We start from the raw sequence: 25,677 nt of genomic DNA, 5'->3' as shown, positions 1-25,677 counted from the left end.
AGGGCTGATAAACTGCAGTCTGTAGATCACACATGCCCCTTGATCCCTGGCAAAACAGCTGCCGTAATCCAGCAGCTCAAGTCTTATTTTCGCTTATATTTTCTTGTTTTTCCTGTTTGAATTTTGTGGGCCTTTAAGGCTGAGAAAGGATTGTTCGTAGAGAAGTTGCCTAACTGGTGAATAAATGCTAAATCACGACAACGAAGATCTGTTAGTACCTCGAGAAATATGGAAAAAATAATGGGGCCATTGATTTCAATTTTTTACATGACCATGAGGCTCCACCGTATGCACCTATGCGCAGGACAGGCACGAGAGGATGAATGGCTCACCTCTGTTCCTATGTGGTCGATGACGACAAAAAGCTCAGTTATCCTGCGGTATGGTAGAGGTCAGCAGGGATTTCAAACAGACCTACAGCAGCACCTGTACAGCGGTAGTACTTGTGCTACTGGTATAGATGCAATATTTGTGTGAGGATATCAATAATTTATGTGCCCTGACAACGAGCCAACTTTAAATGTTTAAAAAAAAAATTGCATTCATGCTTTCGTACCTGTAGCTTTCCACGTAAACAGCCACAGGGATTTGGAACTAAATGAATGCATTTGGTCAGTGAACACAATTTCATGGTAAATGCATTTTATATCCAAGAGGATTTAAATGTAATTTTTTTTTTACATTGCTACCGCATGTGATAAGAAGCTTATATCTTGCTGCACAGTTTGGACCTCAGAGTAGGTGCTGTAATCTATATAATCCCCATCTGTCAAAACAGTGGGCTCAGATATTGCAACAGGATAGTTCTACGGTATATCAGAAAACTGTCTCACAATACCCTCACAATAACAAAAAGGTTCTCAATATGTATTTTCTATGACTAATAAAGTAAATTTGCTAGGTGCTGACTCTGACTGCAGTACATTTTTACAAGTGCTACCTTGCCCAATTAACCATTCTTTACATCTGACACCGTAAGGCAAGTGTCAACAAGCTATTTAAATATGCAAGGCATCACCATCAAGCATTGACTTATTTAACATTCACACATGCACATCTTCCAGCAGGTTTTTCCCACGCCACCCCGGGCTGCTGAAGCTAATCTTTCTGTCCTAACCACTGCCCCAGCTGAAATTAGACCTGGGATTAAACCCTAATACTTGTGGTCTGTGCATAGGATATACGGCACAGAAACAGACCATGTGGCCGAACCAGTCCATGCTGACATTTATGCTACACTCGAGACTCCTCCTGTCTTTCCTCATTAAAATATCTATCAGCATAACCCTCTATTCCCTTCTCCCTCATATGCTTGTCCAGCCTCCCCTTAAATATATCTATACCATTCACTTCAACCACTCCCTGTGGTAGCGAGTTCCACATTCTCACCACTCTGTGAGTAATCAATTTTCTTTTGAATTCTCTATTGGCTTTCTTGGTAACTATCTTATATTGATGACCTCTAGTTATGCTCTTTCCCACAAGTGGAAACATTCTCTCTGTATCCACTTTATCAAAACTGTTCGTAATTTTAAAGATCTCTATTAGGTTACCTCTCAGCCCTCTTTTTTCCAAGCGAAGAGACCCCCAGCCTGTTCATCCTTTCCTGATAGATATACCCTCGCATTTCTGGTATCGTCCTTGTAAATCTTCTCTGCACACTCTCCAGTGCCTCTATATCCTTTTTATAATATGGTGACCAGAACTGCATGCAGTACTCTAAGGGCCAGAAATTGGCGGACGTACCGCCCACGGACTGCTGACATACCGCCCAAAATCGCGAAATTGATTGAAAAATACCTACATACCGTCTGGCGGAAAATTCATCAGTGACGGTATGCATACTGTCCACCCATGCACACTGCCGACATACCACCCAAAATTGCCAAAGTGATTACTTACTGCCGACATACCGCTGACCCTGCAGACCACCCTGGAAAAGGTGGTTTTAAGTCGATCTTCAGTCGGCGATATGCATCTTTACCTGTGAAATGTTTTAGTCCTCACCACCCCCCCCAGTCTCTTCTCCCCCCACAGCGATCTCCCCCCAAGAAACGATCTCCCTTCACAGGTATCTCTGCCCCTCCCCCCCGCCCCCCCACTCCTCTGCCCCCATACCTGCACAGCACTCTCAGGCCAGCAGTCTCTGTCGATTCTGGTCTGTGACTCTCAGGGGGCAGAGTTTAGCAGCAGCATACCCAAAGATTCCCGAGTGAAAAGGACTCACCGCCTGCACACCGCCTGCTGCACCCCGCTCCACCCGCTGCACTCCGCTTGGCATACCACCAAAAAAAAAGTGACCAAAATTGCACACACTCCGCCCTGGCGGTACCCGGCGGTATGAAACGACATACTACTGGCATACTGCTGAGAAATGGACGGAAGACCAATTTCAGCCCCTAAGTGTGGTCTAACCAAGGTTTAGCATAACTTCCCTATTTTTCAATTCTATACCTCTAGAAATACACCCTAGTGCTTGGTTTGCTTTTTTATGGCCTTGCTAACCTGTGCCACAACTTTTAGTCATTTGTGTATTTGTACTCCGAGATCCCTTTGTTGCTCTACCCCACCTAGACTCGCACCCTCCAAGTAATAAGTGACCTCCCTATACTTCCTATCAAGATGTAACATCTCATATTTATCTGTGTTGAACTTCATTTGCCAATTATATGCCCATTCTGCAAGTTTATTAATGTCCTCCTGTAATTTGTTGCAGTCCTCCTCAGTATTGACTATCGCTCCCCTCGCCCCCCCTCCCCCACCCCAATTTGGTGTCATCAGCAAATTTAGAAATTGTGTTTTTGATTCCAAAGTCTAAATCATTAATGTAAATTGTGAACAACAATGGTCCCAGCACTGATCCTGTGGGACACCACTACCCTACTTCTGCCACTGTGAATAGCTACTCTTTACTCCTACTTTCTGCCTTCTGTCTTTAAGCCAGCTAGCAATCCATTCTGCTACTTGTCCCGACTCTGCATTCTCTGATCTTGTTCATCAGTCTATTATGGAGGCCTTTTGAAAATCTAGATAAATTACATCTACTGCATTACCATGGTCTACTCTCTCTGTTACCTCTTAAAAAAATTCAATGAGGTTGGTTAAGTAAGACTTTCCCTTTTGAAATCCATGTTGACTATTCATTATTATATTTTTGGTTTCTAGATGTTCTTCTATTTTCTCCTTTAGTAGAGATTCCATTATTTTTCCTACCACTGATGTTAAGCTGACCGCTCTATAATTTCCTAGACGTGTTCTATCCCCCTTCTTAAATATAGGTATTACCGTAGCTATCCACCAGTCCTCTGGCTCTACACCTTTTTCTAACGAATTATTAAATATGTGTAGTAATGCCTCTGCTATCTCTTCCCTCGATTCTTTTAAAATGTGTGGATGCAATCGATCCGTACCAGGGGTTTTATCCTCTTTGAGTTTGATTAGTTTATTTAATATATCCCCTTTTTAATTTTAAATGCATTTATCTCATTACTAATCTCATCAATCAATGTCATATCCACCTGTTCTATCTCCCTGGTAAATACTGAAACAAAATAATTATTTAATATTTCTGCCTTCTCTCTATCGTTACCTCTGGTATTATCCTGTCCATCCCTTAATAGCCCCATTCTCATCCCAACCTTCGTTTTATATTGATGTGCCTGTAAAATATTTTACTATTTTGTTTTATGTTCCTTGATAATTTAACTTCATAGTTCCGCTTTGCCTTCCTAATTGTTTTTTTGACTTCTCTCCTAATCTCTTCATATTCTCCCTTATCATGCACTCCCCTGCTGTCTATGTACTTAATATATGCCTCTGTCCTTATCCTTAATTGTTCCCTTATGGCTTTATTCATCCCTGGAGTCTCATTAATGTTTAGTTTGTTGAACACTATTTTAAATGATTCCCATTTGACTCAGTCTTATGCAACACGATGCACTGAACCATCAGGGCAGCTATACAGTAATTGCTCTGAGGTGAAGTAATGTGTAGAAGGCCAAGGATCAACAGTTTTAAAACTTTGGCAATGCACTCGACTCAGTTGTACACTTTATTAACTGAAGGAGTTGCAAGATGTAATCAAGCTCCTAAAGAATATGCGGCTCAAAAAACCTTTGTGAATGTTAATCATTCTTTTGTTGATATTTATGGTAGAAGGCATTGTTGGGTCATTTGGATCAGAATATGTCATGGGTAAATGGTAGTCTTGTCCTTTTGTTGAGAATGGACCCTTCAGACTGCAGACATGTGCTTTGCCATGAGAAGGTCTCATTGCTAGGTAAACAAACAAGAACATCTGTTGCTGTGACAGGCAACAGTCACCTATGTTATTTATTGCTCCTGAAGTATCCCACTTGACAATGGGTGCATATGGAGACCCAACCGTGCCAATTGGTCTAATGTTTACAAAGGTGCTGACTACAGAACACAGAATTGATTGGATGTCAACATTTACACTCTCAGTCAAATACATTAGCATTAGACTTCATTACTAACGTACAGCCTAGAGATAAATGAGACAGTGAGATAAAGAAAATTTGTCCTTCAAGACCACTTAGAGCTGGGGAAAGTATATTGTAGCACACTACGCTCATCTAAATTCTGTTCATGAAAGGTGTATTTGCTAGACTTAAATTGGATATATAAACTAGTTTTTTTTTTTAAACTGATGGAAAATGTATTACTAGAACACAAACCAGCTGATCTCCTGTCCAGTGTAAGTCTGTTTCTGAGTAGTCCAAGAGTTATAGCAGTATTTAGAACGCAAGACGAGAATCAAATTGGTTTCATCATATAAGAATACATGTCTGGTACCAGATACTGGCATCGTATTACCTTTTGCAGAGTTTCCAATAAATATACATGCTGGAAGTTTGCTAAAGGAATAAGATTCACTTTGAAGTCTATTTTGATAAAATATCTTCCTTTTCTCTTCCAATATTAGGAACTAGACTAAAAGAGCCATATAAAATTAGGAAACTAATGCCAGTGGTTCTGCTACTGTAAAAATAAATCAATCCTGATTTTTGGTTCTTTTACAAAAAATTTTACAATATTTTCTATTTGCTTCGCTGATGCAAGTTGTGAAATCTGCAACTGTAACAGATTTTTAATTTTGTAAATGACAGAAACTTCTATGTTTTTGGAGGAAAAATCTTGCAAATGTTTCAGTTGAACTTCAATAAAACCATTTTGTCACAAATCTGCCGCATCTCTTCCCCAATGCAACTTTTAGAATTTCTTTCCCCTACACTAGGTAGGGACTTATACAAAATGCTTCTAAAAAACAGTTTCAAGAGAGACAGGCAGGAAATTAAGGGGACTCTGAGAACTGTTAAAAGACTTCAAAAATGTGCAGACACATGCTTTATAGAATGTAGACACTAGTACCATAAGCAAAAACATATACATCAGGCCCTGACAAGCAGACAAGTCAACTGCACTGACTATATAAACATTCTAAAGCCTCAGTCATTGTCCACACTATAACCAAGGTTATTCATCTTTCAGTGGTTATAAGGAACACGTGTAAAGGAGCACCTCATCCTATAGAGGTTTACTCAAGCACACAATAAAAATATTTTTTAACTCTTGACAACTAATATTGGAAATAGCCTCTGAATCGGAAATCACATGTTGGATCAAGACACAAAAGAGTCCACCAATAGCAGTCCCAGTGGGTTTCTGGATACTGAGACGTGAATTGGCTAGAATAGACTGGCGAATGATACTTAAAGGGTTGACGATGGATAGGCAATGGCAGACATTTAAAGATCACAGGGATGAACTTCAACAATTGTACATCCCTGTCTTGTGTAAAAATAAAACAGAGAAGGTGGCTCAACCGTGGCTAACAAGGGAAATTAGGGATAGTGTTAAATCCAAGGAAGAGGCATATAAATTGGCCAGAAAAAAATCAGCAAACCTGAGGACTGGGAGAAATTTAGAATTCAGCAGAGGAGAACAAAGGGTTTAATTAGGAGGGGGAAAATAGAGTATGAGAGTAAGCTTGCAGAGAACATAAAAACTGACTGCAAAAGCTTCTATAGATATCTGAAGAGAAAAAGATTAGTTAAGACAAATGTAGGTGCCTTGCAGTCAGAATCAAGTGAATTTATAATGGGGTACAAAGAAATGGCAGACTAATTGAACAAATACTTTGGTTCTGTCTTCACTAAGGAAGACACAAATAACCTTCCGAAAATACTAGGGGTTCGAGGGTCTAGCGAGAAGGAGGAACTGAAGAAAATCCTTTTTAGTCAGGAAATTGTAAGGGAAATTGATGGGATTGAAGGCTGATAAATCACGGGGGCCTGATAGTCTGCATCCCAGAGTACTTAAGGAAGTGGCCTTGAAATAGTGGATGCATTGGTGGTGTTTTTTTCAACATTCTATAGCCTCTGGATCAGTTCCTATGGATTGGAGGATAGCTAATGTAACCCCACTTTTTAAAAAAGGAGGGAGAGAGAAAACAGGGAATTATAGACCGGTCAGCCTGACATCAGTAGTGGGGAAAATGTTCAAATCAATTTTTAAAGATGTAACAGCAGCACATTTGGAAAGCAGTGACAGGATCGGTCCAAGTCAGCATGGATTTATGAAAGGGAAATCATGCTTGACAAATCTTCTAGAATTTTTTGAGGATGTAACTAGTAGAGTGGACAAGGGAGAACCAGTGGATGTGGTGTATTTGGACTTTCAAAAGGCTTTTGACAAGGTCCCACACAAGAGATTAGTGTGCAAAATTAAAGCACATGGTATTGGGGGTAATGTATTGATGTGGATAGAGAGCTGGTTGGCAGACAGTAGGAATAAACGGATCGTTTTCAGAATGGCAGGCAATGACTAGTGGGGTACCGCAAGGTTCAGTGCTGGGACCCCAGCTATTTACAATATACATTAATGATTTAGACGAAGGAATTGAGTGTAATATCTCCAAGTTTGCAGATGACACTAAGCTGGGTGGCAGTGTGAGCTGTGAGGAGGATGCTAAGAGGCTGCAGGGTGACTTGGACAGGTTAGGTGAGTGGGCAAATGCATGGCAGATGCAGTATAATGTGGGGTTATCCACTTTGGTGGCAAAAACAGGAAGGAAGAATATTATCTGAATGGTGACAGATTAGGAAAAGGGGAGGTCCAACGAGACCTGGGTGTCATGGTACATCAGTCATGCAGGTACAACAGGCAGTGAAGAAAGCAAATGGCATGTTGGCCTTCATAGTGAGAGGAATTGAGTATAGGAGCAGGGAGGTCTTACTGCAGTTGTACAGGGCCTTGGAGAGGCCACACCATGTATATTGTGTACAGCTTTGATCTCCTAATCTGAGAAAGGATATTCTTGCTATTGACGGAGTGCAGCGAAGGTTCACCAAACTGATTCCAGGGATGACAGGACTGACATATGAAGAAAGACTAGATCGACTAGGCTTATATTCACTGGAATTTAGAAGAATGAGAGAGGTCCTCATAGAAACATATAAAATTCTGACGGGATTGGATACAGGAAGAATGTTTCCGATATTGGGAAAGTCCAGAACCAGGGGTCACAGTCTAAGGATTAGAGGTAAGCTATTTAGGACCAAGTTGAGGAGAAACTTCTTCACTCAAGAGAATTGTGAACCTGTGGAATTCTCTATCACAGAAAGTTGTTGAGGCCAGTTCGTTAGATATATTCAAAAGGGAGTTACGGCTAAAGGGATCAAGGGGTATGGAGAGAAAGCAGGAATGGGGTACTGGAGTTGCATGATCAGCCATGATCATATTGAATGGTGGTGTAAGCTCGAAGGACCAAATGGCCTACTCCTGCATCTATTTTCTATAAACTGCATAGTGTGGCCCTGAATCATACGAAGGATTTTATTCTGGGTGTGTGTTGAGTTTTCTGATCTTGGCCAAGACGGCAATTAAGCTGCACATACTGGCAGGCAAAAAATGAAAGTAGGGTTCCTGCTCCTGATCTCTATTCCATGCTCCCTGAGTGAAGTGCATGTGTGTGGACAGGATTGGGCTTGACTTTTGTCACTGGCCAGTTGCCTGAAGTCCATTCAGGGTAAAAGTGCAGGCTAATGATATAAATCACATTGCATCATCCCATCACTTGCACATGACACCACTGTGAGTTAAATAACACCTGTCTGTTCTCTCACCCCAACCAACAAAAGCTATGTCTAAAATTTCTGATGAAAAAAAGTGCTCTTTCATTTACTTAGTCGTTGAAGATAGCTATCCCACCATTTTATTCACTCCTTAGGAAAATACAGAGCAAGAGAAGGAAGACCATTGTGAAAACAAAAAGCAAAATATTGCATATGCTGGAAATCGGAAACAAGAACAGAGAATGCTTGTGCAGAACTGTAACATATTAATAGAATCAGAAAAAGAACAGGGGGGAAACATATATTGTATATCAAAAAAGACAGACCAACTCAGAAAAGAATGAATGGAATGATATAGTAGATCATCTCAGTCAAGTAACGTTAGAAATTAAAGAAAGAAAAAGGTGTCTAAATAGTTAAGGAGGTGGGAAGCCTGGGGAAAGCCTGAATGACCTCTTTGTTCTTGGCCTCATATACTGTTCCAACAAAGCTCAAGGCAACCTTCAAGAACAGTATCTCCTTTTTTCTCGAAACTAGTGTTGTCCAATAGAAATCGCTAACTATCCACAAGTGTGGCTACAGTGGCACCATTTCAGCTACATCCCAATTTTAGTAGATAACGCCTTACACACAATACAAGTAAATGTACTTCACATGTTTACACTTACTGAACAAACATCTACCACCACACATACAAAAGCAAAATACGGCGGATGCTGGAATCTGACCATTCACCACCATTCAGTAACCAAGAAGTAAAGCACTCAGAATGATCAAAAACCACTCGCCCTCTGCTTTTCATCTTTACCATTTACCAACAAATGCACTATAATGATAAAGTACACATGTATATGTTGTACGAATATGAGTATTGAGATCACATATCCAGTGACGGTGTGTATTACTCATTTTTTATTGACTGATCAGAAAAGCAATTATTCTCATCTGGATTCCCAATGAGCCACATGTGGCTAGTGGCCAATGTATTGGACAACACTATCCTGAGTGTCTGGTCTGAACACTGACTTCAGTAACTTCAGCTTTATCCTTATTAACAAACCTTTTTTCATACCTGAACACTCCTCTGTTGCAGGTTTTCAATCACTCCCATTTCCCCAGGCATACTATTTTTTTTTTTAGCAATTTACACACCTTTTGTTTCTTTAATGTCTTAATGCTCCTATCCATTACTTGACAGAGACGGTATGCTACATGATCCCACTCATGATTCCTGTCTGGATTTGTCTTTCGTATCAATGTATGCATGTTTTCCCTCCTCCCCTTTTTCTGATTCCTATTCCTTTCCACCTCTTATGTTTGAGTTTTGAAGAACGGTCTGCACCCAAAACGCTGACCTGTCTCTTCCCTCTACAGATGCTGGTTAATTTGCCGGGCCCTCCAGGCATTTCTGGTTTTGTTTCATTGTGAAAGCATTTAAGTACTTACAGAAGCCAGGGGGCAGATACATTATTAAAAGCCGCTTTGATTTTGGTTGGCTGCATAAGTTGGAAGGCTTGAGACAGATGAGGTGAGCTCGAGAAACTACCAACAGCCAAATGTTTTGCCTACCCCACTAATAAAGGTACCTATATCTTGAAATATAAAGAGGGTGATTGTCACAACAACCTCTCAAAGCCCTTAAGTCCTCAGAGCTGCTTTTCAAGGGACTGTGCATTCTAAACAGGATTCTATAATAATTTAATGCTGATAGGGTTAAATGAAGTAGGGTGGACCAGGGGTGGGGGGGGAGGGGGCTTGTGGAGAGCATAAACACTAGTATAGAATAGTTGGGCCAAATGGCCTATTTCTGTGCTGTAAATTCTGTGTAATTCTATATAATTTTTGCAATAAATCTCAATTAATCAGTTCACTGCTGGAAAATAATCCCGACAAAAACACCATATACTTACAAACTGGAAGCAGCTTCGAACACTGGGTTCAATGTTGCTGCCTCCAAAAGATGCAACCTCTCCCAGCTGGCGTGGAATCTGAATTGCATCATGCAACAGAAGCCCTAGCCTGCGCTGATCACAGAATCCAATGGGACTTGCCACTTGCTTGAACAGATCTGCAAAGAAAAGACATTTATATTAGGGAAAGATAAACTATTTTAGTGAAAGCGCTCTCTAGGACACCATACTGTAGGAGAAGAGCACCAACACAACAAATACTATTAATCCCTCTCTACAGGGACTTAATTGATTCATATTGAATTTGAAATGAACTGCGGATTCAAATGAAACAGCCCTGTGTAAACTGTGCAGCTCAGCATCACTTGGATTCAATCCTAGACCCACTCATCCAACTCCACGTGTAAACCATGTAATAGGTTCTTGATGTAAACTAATTTTACGAATTCCAGCTGATTGCAACCACAGGAACACTACCAATCATTCATATTACAGTGTTGGAAATTTAAAGAACGAAACAGAATAAATAACTTGCATTCATGATCTTAGGACATCCAAAAAGTGTTTGATAGCCAATAAATTACTTTTTGAGGCAAACCTGAAGGCCAACGTCCTCACAGCAAAGGCCTCACAAACAACACTGAGATAAATGACTAATTAACCTGTTCTAACAATGTCGTTTGAAGGATAAACATTGGCCAGGATACCAGAACTCCCCCACTCCTCTGCAAACTTACTATGGGACCTTTTACGTCCACATAAACAGCCAGACGAGTCCTTGGTTTAACGTATCATCTGGAGGACAGAACCTCCACAAATGCAGCAATCTGTCAGTACTGCACTGGAGTAGGACATGAACCTTCTGACTCAGAGGCAGGAGTGCTACCACTGAGCCATGCTGACATTAAGTGCATGTGTAAACTATACTACACATCTCTCTGAAGTACAGTTTCACTCTATACTATACATCTGTTTGTAGTGCAATTTCACTATATACTACACACCTGTAGTAGTTTCACTACATATTATACATCTGTTTGTAGTTAACTTGCACCAAGTCCCATTCATTATCACCCCTGTGCTCGCTGCATACATTGGCTTCTGGTCCAGCAATGCCTCGATTTTAAAATTCTCATCCTTGTTTTCAAATCTCTCTATGGCCTCGCCCCTCCAGCCCCACAACCCTCAGATGTCTGCGTTCCTCCAATTCTGGCCTCTTGAACATCCCCGACTTTAATCCCTCAACTATTGGTGGCCATGCCTTCAGCTGCCTACTAATCTCTAGAATTCCCTCTCTAAACCTCTCTGTCTCTCTACCTCTCTCACCGCCTTTAAGATGAGCCTTAAAACCTACTTCTTCAAGCAAGCTTTTGGTCATTGATCCTAATATCTCCTTATGTGGTTTGGTGTCAAATTTTGTTTGAGAATGCTCTTGTGAAGCATCTTGGAATGTCTTATTATGTTAAAGGTACCATATAAATGCAAGTTGTTGTTGTTATATGGTTTCATTGTATACTACACATGCTTGTACGTTCACTATATACGACATAATTGTTGATAGTGCATACAGTTTCACTATATACATGACATCTGGCTGTAGTAGGTTCATTATACACGTACACATGCAAGTTCTCCTGCACTTAGTTTCAAATTTTCTCCACTGTGAGGCAACCACAATGGGAAATTAAAGTGAACTTATAAATTTACACCAGGCTCATTCAAACTGCAATCAAGACCTGTGTTTGAAAAGGATTACGCTGAAAGAATCCATTATATTTTGTCAGCTTTCCTCTTCCTCTCTTATCCTAATATGAACACTTAGTAAACCTGGTAAGATTCCACTGTGTATGTCATCTCAGTCTCGAGCTCAGTACACTGTTCACTGATAAAAATGTTTGGTACTTGATGAGATGCTATTTATAATACAATGTCTCAATTCTAAAGCAGAAATTCATCTTCCTCCGGCCAGACTTGGTAGCAGCAGAGCTTGTGCCAGAGCTGTGGTGAGCTATGTATTCTGAAATTGGTGAAATCTATCAATAGTACGAGCCAGTGCCAGGACAGTCAAAACAGAGTCACATCTGGCTGAGAGATCACTCCATCAAAATGGCAATAGCAGGAAGAGTTTATGATAAACCAGTCTTACAGTGTGGCTGTGTAGAAAATCTTGGATTTCCAGTGCTATGGGTTCCTCCTGTCATTAATGCATCCCTGTCTTTAACTAAAATCCATAAAACAGGCACAACAAAGTCCAATTTCTACCTCTCCATGTTCTTACAGCAAGATCCTAATCAGATATTTAGCAAATATAATCTAAAATTTATTTGGAAAATTAAAATGCAAGCAAGCAATTTGTGGAAAATAATCCATTTTCTATTTAGTTTAAAACCACTAAAGTAGCCCCACTTTCAAAGAAATGTTTTATTTTGCTTGCGGAGGTAAAAAAGCCAGAAAACCCACATGTCACTTACTCCATGATTACACGATGTGCAAGTGACACCCACAGTGGTGCATTCGTGCCAACAGGTCATGTGTTTGAACACAAACAAGAAAAGGTTTGTCAAACATTGGCTTCATGATGACAATGTCCCTTTTAAGATTCCATAACTGTTACAGTGCTCCTGTATCTATAGTAATTCTTGTACTTTGCAAGAATATCTTGCTGTACACTGATAACGGGGATACATGAAAAACTCTTATGTGCGCTGGTGTTGCATTCAATAAGAGTTTGCAGTGATTTTAATGCCAGGGTATTACATGGTGTGCGAGGCAGAACAAACGGGATTTGTGCATTCTTCTTCGGGATGTAACTAGGCATCTTCAAGCGAGCTATTTTCAATGTATGGGGCCTATTGTGGAAGTGGCGCTTGTGACTTAATGAGGCATGCCAACCTCAAACTTATATTAACTGCTACGCTTCTTTACGATTTACTAAAATATTACAACTTCATTGTTTCCTTGCTTATCATTTATGCAAAAATACAAAAATATAGAAAAACCATCAAGGGAATAGGGTTAAATGAAAAGGGAAAATACATACATTTTTAAGAAATTGAAGGTTCATGGAGTAGAGAACCAGTAAGGTTGAAGAGAGTCAATGATAACATATATTGATGAACCAAGAGCCCTCTGATAAAGCTGATTTTATTGTAGTTGATCCAACAAAGTCATTTTTACTTCAGTGTATTTAACAAAAACAGTTAGGGCAGCAGAAAGGTGGTCTTTAAGAATTCCAAATACAAACTTACAGCGATATTTATCTTCCAGGTGTGCCTTGCACAGCGACATGATGCCACTTTTAAAGGACAGGACACGAATCTTCCCTGTTCGACCACTAGATAGAGAGGGGGGGGGGGGAAAAATCATCATTAGGCTTATTTATCAGTGACACGTTTCCAATAGAATTAACTGAGATTTACAAATAAAACTTTTCTTGTTGTGTTACAGAAATTTGCTATGGCGTAAGATAGCATGAAATTCTAGAACCACGCAACCTGGGGCAGATCAAATAATAATCCCATAAAATCCCAGAACCATGAGGACCAAGGGTGAATCAGACAAAATTGTGCAAGCAACAGTACACTGATGGAGGACTTGACAAAAACCCTTTGGGATTGGATAACACAACCGTGTTTCACACAAATGTAGTCATTAGACAATAGTCTGAAAACATGTACATCTCTCTCTGAACATGTGAAAAGGAGTTCATGTTTACATGTAACTGCATGTCATCCAACAGACCACACTCAGGTGTCTGATGATGTCACAACTGAAGGATGCCATTATCAAACATGTTCGGTACTCTGTATAAAGTATTTATCATATACCCACGTCTTTTTGTAGCATAAGCACGAGCCATTGGCAACTATTTTCTGCTGTCTGTATTAAACGAAATGGCAGCCCTGGGATACAGCACATTAGTCACCCACCGATGACAAAGGCTAGTCGTTCAGCATTATAAACTGCAACTTGTGCAAGATTTAAAAGACTATTATCATCCTGAAACAGTCTTTGAAAATCTTTTGCTTCTTCAGTGAGAGAACAGTCTGAGCAACTGGGTTTCATATCTTCATCACAATGGCAGCACACTCAAGCGACCCAATATATGTTGTTATGCCACTGACATCGTCATATCATACATTTAAACAAAAAGTTACGCAAATTCTTTTTCATGAAGATAGTGCCTCTTTTTTTCAATGTGCACAATGGTGAGATACAGTGGGGATCATTTTAATCTAATCTACTGGGCGAGTAGATCGTTGGTTTTCCACCCTGGCCAAAATTATTCTCCGTTGACTTCAATGGCGAGTAAAATCAGTCGGGGTGTAAAGCCAGAGTTGCACCTGATCCTGTAAGTTTCCCGATGGACGGCTTAGGTTAAAATTGCCGCCAATGGGTTAATTACCACCGTCATTCAATGCAAGTACTAAATACTAATTTTGCAACAGATCAAGTATTAATCAAAAATCATAGCCGCGATTTCTAAAGGGGCATGCAAAGAAACTAGATTGGGCTCTTAGCTAGGGTTGTTGAGCTCCACTGACCCAGAAAGCACCAGGTTCAATCTCTGGCCTGTGCTGCATTAGGGTAGTGGAAGAGGAATAAATGGCTTTAGTATCACTAGACTTGGGAGTAGAAAGAAAAAACAATTTGGCAATTCCCACTTTCGAACGCTGTGCAAATGCCAGCAAGCAAACACGTCTAGGTGTAGCATAAAGATAGGACTGTGCTTCGGTGATACAGCTTCCACTGTTGAATAAACTGCCAGTACTCTCTAGGCTCACACTTGAATTGTCACTGAGGTGGGTTAGCAGTATTGGTGGAACAATATGCAACACAATCAGGAGTGAGCAGCTAAAGGGGGGAGAACTGGAAGGAAAAAATATTTCTGTAATTATCTCATCTCCTGTTCGTAAGATATTTTTCGGTTCAATTTTAATTTAGTTTCAACAGTGGTTTGGAATGATTAATTCAGACTGGATCCCAGAAATTATTCAAATTCTCCAGGCCACCTTATTTTCTGGGAGTTCAGCTCTCAGGCAAAGCATCTCAATGTGGTTACTGTGGCCTACAATGAGAATTTGCAATAAAGGAGTATGCAATGAAACCATCTGCACACTGGAGATAAATCTGAATTTATAACTGTGTGGGTATTGCCAGTATCTCAGCCAAGCATATAATGTACTGTCAACATTTACTGTTTTCTCACTCCCTCAGAATGCAGTGTCTCCATTATAAGCACTTTCAGGATAGGCAATCAACTCCTGGAATGGATACAACCACACAACAAATTCTTAATTTACACAGAGATTGAAAACCAACATCCCACTGTTCTCGCATCCAGTACTTTGCTTCTCGTTTAAAGGAGCAATGCTACTGCCAAATGTTACACTTAACACTGTCCCCTGCTGCGGCAGGCTATTGTTCTAGAAATTTCTTTAGGTGTCTAACCTCCAGGTCTTTTAAAAACTGAAAGCACAAAGATGCTTTTTGATAATGTGGATGGAGTTACAATTGCAGATTAAATAATGACCGCAAATAAACTTATTTCACTCAGTAAAACTTAAATCTTTAGTATTACTAATTATGGGATGAGCTGTGGCTCTTTAAACTACAAACGGTTATTGTGTGATGTGATTCAAAGTGCCTTAAGTTGTGCTGTGTCCAGTGCCTATGACCTTCCTGTAACATTGTGAATATACATTGTTCAGTCACTCAACTGCATGATGATGCACTGAGCAGTTTATATTAAAATGATAGTAAGAACACTAAACCCTTTGGATATTAAATGACAGATGTTCTACCTTAAGCTACAGAATGGGAATGTCTAAATGTACCTGCTGGAGTTTTTGAGTGATGAAAAATCAAGGTAATTTTATTTTCCCATGGGGTTACTGTTTAAGAATAAATTTCTTCCATTTTCTTTAATATTTTATTATTTTCTTCGTCTGTCCGGCTTGGCACCTTGAAGCCAAGAGGGCAATCGAACAGCCTGATTCTGGCTGTCATCAATTGGTCACTAGGAGTTGTTGGGGGGTGGGGGGGGTATTGCCCAGGTAAGGCTTCCTCCTCCAATATTCCGTGCTCTGCTAGGAAAGTCCTCAACCTCCGCTCTTGCTTAATGGTACTCAAGATTGAATACCGAGTAGAGCGGGTCCCAAACATGCATCTGTTTCTTCAGACATTGAGAAATGGCACAGTAAAGCTCAGCACTGATATTACTCAGTATCCCTTTTTAAGTCTTAAAAGGCTACTCTTTACATGAAAGCTGTTCGACAAACATTTTTTTGGTTTAAGGGGGTGGGGGAGAAAAATTAGATAATATCGCGTGGAAGATGTTATAATGCTAAGTATATCACTGCGTCCATGTCCGCAAATAAAAAGTTTGCCAAACACTTTTCTCCTGAAATCAGTGAATCTTTATTTTGTTGGCAGCAGCTTCTAAGTATTCTATGCAGTTTTAAATAACGAAACTCTAAATATTCTGGAGCTGAGTTTTTCTCAATAATGTTTTGTGGGTCTACATTTATTGTCAAGCTTGATCTAGTTCACGTAAGGTGACAGAAGCTGCCACAATATCTTGAACAGCCAACAAACAGAGGGGCCCTGATAGCCTGTCTTTAGACCTGGGTGTTTTCCAGAAAATAAAAGCCAGAGTCTTGTGACCCCCTACATCCCTTTCCTCCTGTATTGGTGCTGTTTGAGTTAGTTACACTTTTCAATGCAACACATACGTGTCATAGACATTGAGGAGCCAGTTAAGGCACATGTCCACACAGAGAGGCACATTGACGAGGTTACTGTGTTCCTGTTCCAGTCGGTCGTAGATTGAAGTCAGGCAGTTAATTATCTCCAAAATATCCATTAGTTGATCATTTTGCTTTAGATTGTGCTGGTCAAAGGCCTCACAAGCACTTGGCAGAGAGAGAAGGTCCACTGTGGAGAAACAGAAAGAAAACTTAATAAAATTGCATTGGCATTTTTAAAAACATAATTATTTGACAACATTCCCAAAGGCCAAATCAGTAAGATGGTATCACTTTGCTGCAAACCAACCTATGTATGGCTACCATGTATGAGACAGTATAAAACTATTCAGCAATGAATCTTATACTCAATGTTACTAACCAGCAATAATTTATTCATAAATAAAACAAGTCATGTTTGAAGAGGGAGCAGAAGCATCAGTACACAAGCCCTTTTTTCACTTGAATAACATCAAAACTACAGTACAGACACAGACTGTAACGTTCTGAAGCAAGGACATATTGCAGATACAGGCTGTGAATATCAGCACCAAAACCTCACTGTATATACAGGCTGTGAATATCAGTGATCTGATCAACCCTCAGCGTACCACCTTGTACCTCTATTTCTCGCATCAAACAAAGTGCACCTTTCTCCAGCATAACAGATTGCTTATTTACACTGTTTAAAACTTGTGGTGGATTTTGTCAGCATCCTTTTTTCTTGCTGTCGCTCTACCCTAATGAAGTGCTTCATGATACATTTTAGCAGGCTTGTAGATATGAATACGAATGATGACGAGATTGTTGACATCGTTATGTAATCTCTTCACTGGTCACGCCGACAATCACAAAACCTTTAACCCTTAAATGAGTTTTTTGCCCCAAAAAAAGATGCTTGCTAAAGTTTGTGCTCCGACAGTGTGAACTTACAGCGGCAGATAGTGGGACTGATCTCCGGCTGAGGTACTGGGAGCTGTCTATTCTTGGCTGCGTTACATGAGGTCAGATTGTGGGAGAGCTTGTGCTGCAAAATTTACACTGTACATCTGCTGCCTCTCACCTTCTTAACTATCAGAAAACTACACCCCAGAATGGCTGTAATAAATTGGCCACTGCTCACGCACAACTGAATTTTGTCATAATGCAGGCGCACAAAACATTACGTGTGTGACATTTCCAGAGAGGACACAGCACACACAGCTTTTAAGATGGCAGAAGCTTCCAGAAGTCTCTTTATTATAACAGTACTGGCTGCAGTAAGACAAGAGTCCACAGTGTGGAGCTACAGACATTACACTTCTCCCTCCTTAACGAAGAAGTAATTATAACAAACAATCATCATACATAACTTGCATGGTTATACATAACAAAAGCTATGGACTTATTTTGCCATATTTACAAATCAAGCTTAACCACTTGTTTTCTTTTTCGAAGAGGATACCTTCGCTCTCGAACAGAACCTTCCAAACATGGTGTCTAATTTAAACTCATTCGAGGCTGGTCCTGAGGAAAGTTTTCCTCCAAGGGATGCCCTTAATTTCCATTTGAACTCTGTCTAACTTCAGACTGTTTGTCTGCCTGACTCTGACTCAGACTTAAATTCTGACTTTCTCTTGGATTTGTTTCCAGTACATTGGATGTAGGATATGCTACTGGTGTATCAAAATCATCTGATGAGTCAGAAATAATTGAATCATTCTCACCTTCAACTACTTCCATGTCTGTAGGTAAAATATGAACATTGTGAACAAACCTAACCTGCCCATGATCAAACATCTTGACCAAATATGTGCGAGGACCACATATCTTCACCACTCTTCCTAATAACCACTTTAACCATTTATGGTGATGGTTCTTCACTCACCCTCTGATTTAATTTCACACTTCTCTCTTTTACTCTACCTCTATCATGATTCTCTTTCTGTCTTAATTGTGTCTCTTCTACGGACTGTGTCAAGTTTGGTTTTAACAACGAGAATCTGGTTCGTGGCTGTCATTTGAGAAACAATTCCACTGGTGTTCTACCAGTAGTTGTATGAGGAGTATTATGATACGTAATTCGGAAATTAGCCAATTTGTGGTCCGATGACAACTGTAATTTCTTTGGATTTGGATCCAACATCTGTTTGATGAGGGCACGTTTTACAATTTGTACAGTGCGCTCTGCTGCACCATTTGAAGCAGGGTAGTACGGTGGTACCTTGGTATGTTTCACACCATTTTTGCTCGTGAGCTGTGCAAATTCTTCTGAATGAAATTGTGGTCCATTATCAGAAACAATTTCTTCCAGGAGGCCAAATGAAGAAAATAATCTTCGTAAAATGCCTAATGTTTTACTTGTTGGTATTTTCCACATTGACCATATAAGTATTTGTGGAACTTCTTGACCCCAAAAATTAATGCCAAAGCTTCCCTTTCGATTTGCATATAATTACGTTCAGTGGCACTAAGAGTGTGTGAAGCAAAAGCAATTGGTCTCTCCTCCCCACTACGTAATACATGAGATCTCCTTAGATATGTCATGGTGCTCTTTACCAATTTGCTTTTACACTCCTTGAATGCTGTATCACCTTCTTCTGATCACTTCTAATGGACCTGTTTTTTCAATAGTTCATTCAGTAGATGTAATACTGTAGCCAAATTTGGTAGGAATTTCCCATAATAGTTCAAAAGACCCAAGAATGAACGAAGTTCAGTGACATTCCTGGGAGTGGGTGCATCCAGCTTTCCCTTGGTTGGATGTAAACCATCTTTGTCTACTCTGTACCCTAAGTGCTCCACTGAGTTTTGAAATAACTCACACTTGTGAGCAGACACTCGTACTCTGTGCTTCTCTAGCCATTTGAGGACTTCATTCAATATCTTATGAATTTGCCTATTTGGTGCTGAAATTAGTATGTCATCTAAATAACATATTACCCCTTCAATACCTTGCAAAATCTGGTTCATCACCCCTTGGAATATGGCAGGGGCAGAAGACACTCCAAATTGTAGCCTATTAAATTGATATAGGCCTAGATGAGTATTGTAGTCAAGCATGAGTTGGACTCCTCATCTAGTTCAAGCTGTAAGTAGGCATTCATAAGATCCAACTTTGAGAAGATCTGACCACCTGTCAGTGTTGTGAACAAATCTTCGATAATTGGCAATGTATTGGGGACATTACTTTCTACAACCTGGTTTACGGTTACTTTATAATCACCACACAGTCTTACCTTACCATCGGACTTAGGTACAACAACATTAGGCCCAATTACATAGATCTATCTTAGAAATAATGTTCTCAGTCTCTAGTCTTTTGAGTTCTTGCTCAACTTTCTCCTTGAGTGCATATGGTAGGGAACGTGGCTTGCAGTAAACCGATCTAGCATCCTTCTGTACCCTGACACTCGCCTTGAAGCCTTGGATCGGACTGCCCGTTTCACAGAACACCTTCAGATAATTATTGATGAAATCATCCTTTGATGCAAATCTCATTTCAACATGAAAAATCTTACTCCAATCCAGCTTCAGTGATCCCAACCAATTTCTTCCTAGTAAGGCAGGCTTGACTCCTGCCACTACTATTAGAGGCAAGCTCTAAAATTGATCTTTGTATTTCACCGGTACGGTGATACGACCTACCACAGGAATGTTCTCTCCCGAGTAACCTCGCAGCTCTATCTTGGATTTCTCCAGTTGGAAATCACGCAATTTGTCGAGGTACAGCGATTCCGGTACTACACTCACGGATGCACCCGTGTCGATTTCCATTGGTATCTTGGTTCCTGCAACATCTATGTGGATTATGATACTTTTCGAATCGTTGTTAGCTAACCTCGTGCTCCTGATGTTGTTTTTCTTTCATGCTATGTAGTCTCTAGGGATTTCTACACATAACTTTGAAAGCTGATTTACCCTTCAGTCGGCATGCCTTCGCAAGATGCCCAGTTTCAGAAACACTCTGCCATCACATATGGACAACTTTGAGCAATGTGTTGTCCCAGGCACCGATAGCAGGACTTCAATGCTCTGTTACCATTTCCAGTTTCTAAGACTTTGGGGCCCAACTGTCTTTTACTTTTAACCTGCAGGCGATTCACCTCAGTTGTCTAATGACTGAAAATAGTATGAAATTCTCGGGAATATTGGACGGCCATGCTCATTGACATAGCTGTCTGACAAGCTAAATCAAAAGTCAAGTTAGGCATTGTCAATAACTTTCTTCTGATCGCACCATTTTTCATCCCCCATACAATGCTCAGTCCTGAAAGTCTCCGAAATTACAGGGAATAGATAGCTTTTTTAATGCTACAATGTACTCACTGATATTTTCTTCGGTTAATTAATCTCTTATTCCGAAATGTTAACTTTCAGCAATTTCCAAGGGCATGGGGCTGTAGTGCTTAAGAGTTGTGTCCTTTGGCTTGTCAGGGACAAGCAAATTTTTCAGGGTTTCATAAACCTCTGGCCCTGCAGTTAAGAAAATAGCCCTTTTTCGTTCCAACACCACCTGGTTCTGGTTTTCATTCCCGGGGACTTCGATTATATTATTTGCAGTGAAAACATTTCTAGCCGATCCACATACGCTCTTAAACTTTCACGGTCACGTTCAAACTCCCAAAAATGCCCTATTACCCCCATAGGCGAGCCATCTGGACTTTGACAGTTCAATCAAGTGTGCTTGTAATTTACCTTGGATTTGTAGCTGGTAATCAAAACAGAGAAGCTCTCAAAGTTTCTCTGTTGGCTGGCTGAATCCGCCACCAACAAAAATTTCAGCTTTGTTTTATCCATTTAATCCCATCATCATCACCATTGTGATATTTCCAGACAGAACATAGCACACACAGCTTTTAAGATGGCAGAAGCTTCCAGAAGTCTCTTTATTATAAACAGTACTGGCTGCAGTAACACAGGAGTCCACAGTGTGGAGCTACAGACATTACAACATGCATTGAGCTACATCATGACATTATTACAACTGTGTGTGTGGCAATATCACCTGATGATGTCTGAAATCATGCTGACATTGGTGCCGCACCTTTAATGGCCAGAGTTAGGCTGACGGGAGCTTCTTAAACCCAGTGAAAAACATGCCTCCTGACTCCTGGTCTAACAAAATCTGACAGATTTACCTTCAACTTTTACACAGGGAGTTGTTGGACCTGAAATTGAGGTCGGAGGCTTGGTCGGAGGCTTCCTTCACACATATGCCTCCGATGTGAAAAAAATCTACGAAAGTACCTGGTGGTCCCAGAGGAATGTAGGATTCCGAGCGGAGGCCTAGATTCACTGCGCAGCACATGGGAATATGTCTTTCAGGTACGTAAGTCCAAGCTGGAGTCACGTGGTCCTGGACAATCAATCACATTGCAGTATTCTCATTGATAAAAATGGGAACTCCGTTTGATAGTAATGGGAACTCGTACAATGAGAAAAACCCCTAAAACACCCAAACATAGCATAATAAATAAATAAAACATCTCACATATTTAAAATTAAATGTAATTAAATCTTTTGGAAAAGAAAAATATTATTTTGAATTTTTTTTAATGTGTTTTAATAGTGTTTTAATGTGTTTTAATAGTGTTAAAAATAAACTTACCTTAATGGACAGGGTTTTTGCAATAAAAATGCGTATTTAAATTTAATTTTTATATATTTTAAAACTCTTACGCTGGTAAAAGTAAGTTATGCATCTGCTACGTCAAAGCTTGAAGGACATTCGCTGGGCAAGAGTTGGGCAAATGGTCCCATCTCTCCCGCACGGATGTCCTTCTCCCGGGGATGCGGAGGATCTGTCTAGAGAAATCTTTGACAGATTGGAAAAGCCGGTTTTCAGCGCATGCGCATCGCGCCCCAAAAAATGTTTTTTGCAAGGCCTTGCCGGGTCTGTGCGCACTTCGTACGGAACCGACGAGGCCAGAATTTTGGGCCCATTATGATCTGCCTAAAAGGGTGGTGGAAGCAGATTCAATAGTAACTTCCAAAACAGAATTGAATTAATACTTGAAGGGGAAAAATGTGCAGAGCTATGTGGAACGAGCAGGGGAGTGGGACTAATAACACAGCTCTTTCAAAAAGTCAGCACTGGCATGATGGAGAGAATGGCCTTATTCCATGTTGTATCATTCTATGATTCTATGACCTGCCAACCAGTTGCAGGAGCCAGAAGCTGAAGTTCAACAGAAAAACATCTTTAAGAACAACAGAACCCACCTGAGAAAGTCTTTAACATAGTGAAATGCCCGTATAAATATCCCTGGCACAAGGATTGAGGTTCATTAACTGTTTCCTCATGAAACATAGCAGTCGGGTAAGGTAATCTCATTATTGCATTTTATGAAATACAGCCAAAGCCCCATAGAAATTTGCAACAATAGTGGATAAAAAATGTGTCTCAGTCTCTAGCAAAGAAGTGGCACATTTAATTCACACCTAAAGAAAACAGATGCCACAGCAATATATTTGTTGAGAGAAACAGTGATCTTGACTGAGGTGTAAGTCTTACACTGCTAACACGTGTTCCAACACAGCAACTAAATGATCATGTTTCTCTAATGCACATAAATCAAGGGCAAGCCTTTGAAAATAAGTCATTGTGATATGTATTTTGTTGTCAAGTTATTGGTTATTTTGTGTTCATTTAATAGATATAAATTAGGAGCAACCCGCCTCAAGTGAAACCCTTATTCTTATTTAATTAGTTGCGTCACCTTTCCAAACCTTCTTTTTCAAAAGGTCAACTACATTAATTTGCAGGCAAAAACAAATTTAACCACATCAAGTTGCATGTCTTGCCAGACATCAGCAGTCAACAAATCATTTGTTACAATGGGTCCCACAAGGGACTGAGAACTACAGTTCTCCCTCCTTACATCAATGTATTAGTGGAATTGAAAATGTAAGAGCAGCACCACAACACTTCTATCTATGGGCTCACAAGTGATAGTGAGATCCCTTGAGGGAAATAATCAATGATAATTAATTGATTCCTTCAAGCAGTTTTCAAGTAGTTTAATTAGGGACAGAGCTTCAGTCTAAATGGACCAAACTTTGTAAAGACAGTCACAATTACTTAAGAATACATGCACACCCCAAACTGACACATGGCATCTATTTGGTAAACTGGTCAATTATTTTTTTTAATACAGAAAGTTATCTTCACTTTCAATGAGATTAAAGCTCCTAATGTCACAAAGAACATGGATGTAAATGCTTTGTGTTGAGATTCTGTAACCATTTTTGCATCATTTATCTGATCCCAAAAATATAGATGCAAGAATCATATTTGCACAATTAAAGGGACAGTTAGGAAGTGACTGCACTACATGTCTTATTCTCCAACACCCAGCTGAATCCCTTTCGCATTGTTAAAAAAGTGAAGCATGCTCTGAGCACTTGCACTTCATGGAGGGGTGTTTGTGATGTGATGTTTCATTCACATTCATTAAACTGTCTGGAACTATTTGTGGGGCTTGTTGCTTGCTGCCTCACTTCTGTAATTAAAACTGTGGCACATAGAACGCCCTAGAATATCTTCTTGCTCGGGATATTCATCAACGTGCTATACTAAACTTTATCAATTAATTACATGCAAGAATTTAATCCCTCTGTAACAATACCATCAGAGAAACTCTTCTTCTACAAACGAGTATTTAGAAGTTCTTGTGGTAATGTAGTTAGCGACGGTGGGTATCACTCTTTAGTAAGCCTGACCACTTTGCAGCTAGCTTGTCGAATTTCACTGTCTAGGCTGATAAATAATGACCACGTCAAGATAATGGAGAACAACCAGTATCCATGAAACTGTTCCCCTGCAAGGAGTCAATGCAACAGGAGAGGGGAGGGGAGGGGAGGGGGATCAATTGGCAAGGTTACAAAAAAATTGCACCCAATATTGACCTCGACTGTGAGAAATGCATTCAAGCCAAATTGCGATAAGCAAAATTGTCATTGAAGCATATTTAGCACCCACCAAAATGTGAGAAAAAAATTTGCAGCAACTGTAGAGAACAGCAGCTTTACAGATAAATAGTGGTTGTAATTCTGGTGGGAAATGTGATTAATGAGTGCTGTAAGACAATCTGTGCAGATCAGAATAAACACAAATATTTGCAAAAAGGCGAAAGCTGCCAACACTGGAATTTGCAGCAGCCCTGTCCACATCTCGGATAGAAACCCTTTGTCAGGACTCCCAAAGATCTGATGATAGGCCTCTAATCGAAACATTAGCCTTTCTTTAGTTTTACAAATACACATGGACCTCTTGGGTGTTCCAACACTTTCTACTTGCATCTTAAAAGATACTTGTCTATACATAATCGTATTTATTAAACAGAGAAACAGAAATTTACAGCACAGAAGGAGGCCATTTCGGCCCATCGTGTCCGTGCTGGCCGACAAAGAGCCGCACGGCCCTTGGTCAGCAGCCCTACAGGTTGCATATAAACCTATGAACAATGACGGAAAGGCAAAGAGCACCCAGCCCAACCAGTCCGCCTCAAACAACTGCGACACCCCTTATACTGAAACATTCTACACTCCACCCCAACTGGAGCCATGTAATCTCCTGGGAGTCGCAAAAACCAGTTAAAAACCCAGGCCAATTTAGGGAGAAAAAATCTGGGGAAATTCCTCTCCGACCCATCCAGGTGATCGAAACTAGTCCAGGAGATCACCTTGGCCGTATTCTATTCCCTGCAGTACTTAACATTGTATCTGCGCCGCTCAACAAAAGGTCATCCAGTCTAATCCCAATTACCAGCTCTAGGTCTGTAACCCTGCCGGTTACTGCACTTTAAGTGCCCATCCAACCATCTCTTAAAAGTGATGAGGGTTTCTGCATCCACCACTCTTCCAGGCAGCGAGTTCCAGATCCCCAGAACCCTCTGCGAAAAGAAGGTCTCCTTCAAATCCCCTCTAAACCTTGCACCAACC

The 25,677-nt window shown here is 40.3% G+C and overlaps 1 protein-coding gene across 13 annotated transcripts in view; it reads right to left on the bottom strand.

The window, feature by feature from the left end:
- dmd (dystrophin) overlaps positions 1–25,677 on the bottom strand; it is a 2,299,423-nt gene that overhangs the window by 113,470 nt on the left and 2,160,276 nt on the right. For all 13 annotated transcript variants that reach the window (XM_070893344.1, XM_070893337.1, XM_070893339.1 and 10 more), the window contains 3 exons: positions 16,741–16,942; positions 13,255–13,340; positions 10,007–10,164 (listed from right to left, as the gene is read on the bottom strand). In XM_070893344.1, coding sequence (XP_070749445.1) covers positions 10,007–10,164; positions 13,255–13,340; positions 16,741–16,942 — 446 coding nt within the window. The remainder of the gene's footprint in view (positions 1–10,006; positions 10,165–13,254; positions 13,341–16,740; positions 16,943–25,677) is intronic.

The sequence above is a fragment of the Pristiophorus japonicus genome, chromosome 11, assembly GCF_044704955.1.
Source record: "Pristiophorus japonicus isolate sPriJap1 chromosome 11, sPriJap1.hap1, whole genome shotgun sequence".
NCBI lineage: Eukaryota > Metazoa > Chordata > Chondrichthyes > Pristiophoridae > Pristiophorus > Pristiophorus japonicus.
The sequence above is the reverse complement of the archived record's forward strand: the minus strand, read 5'-3'. Positions and strand labels throughout refer to the sequence as shown.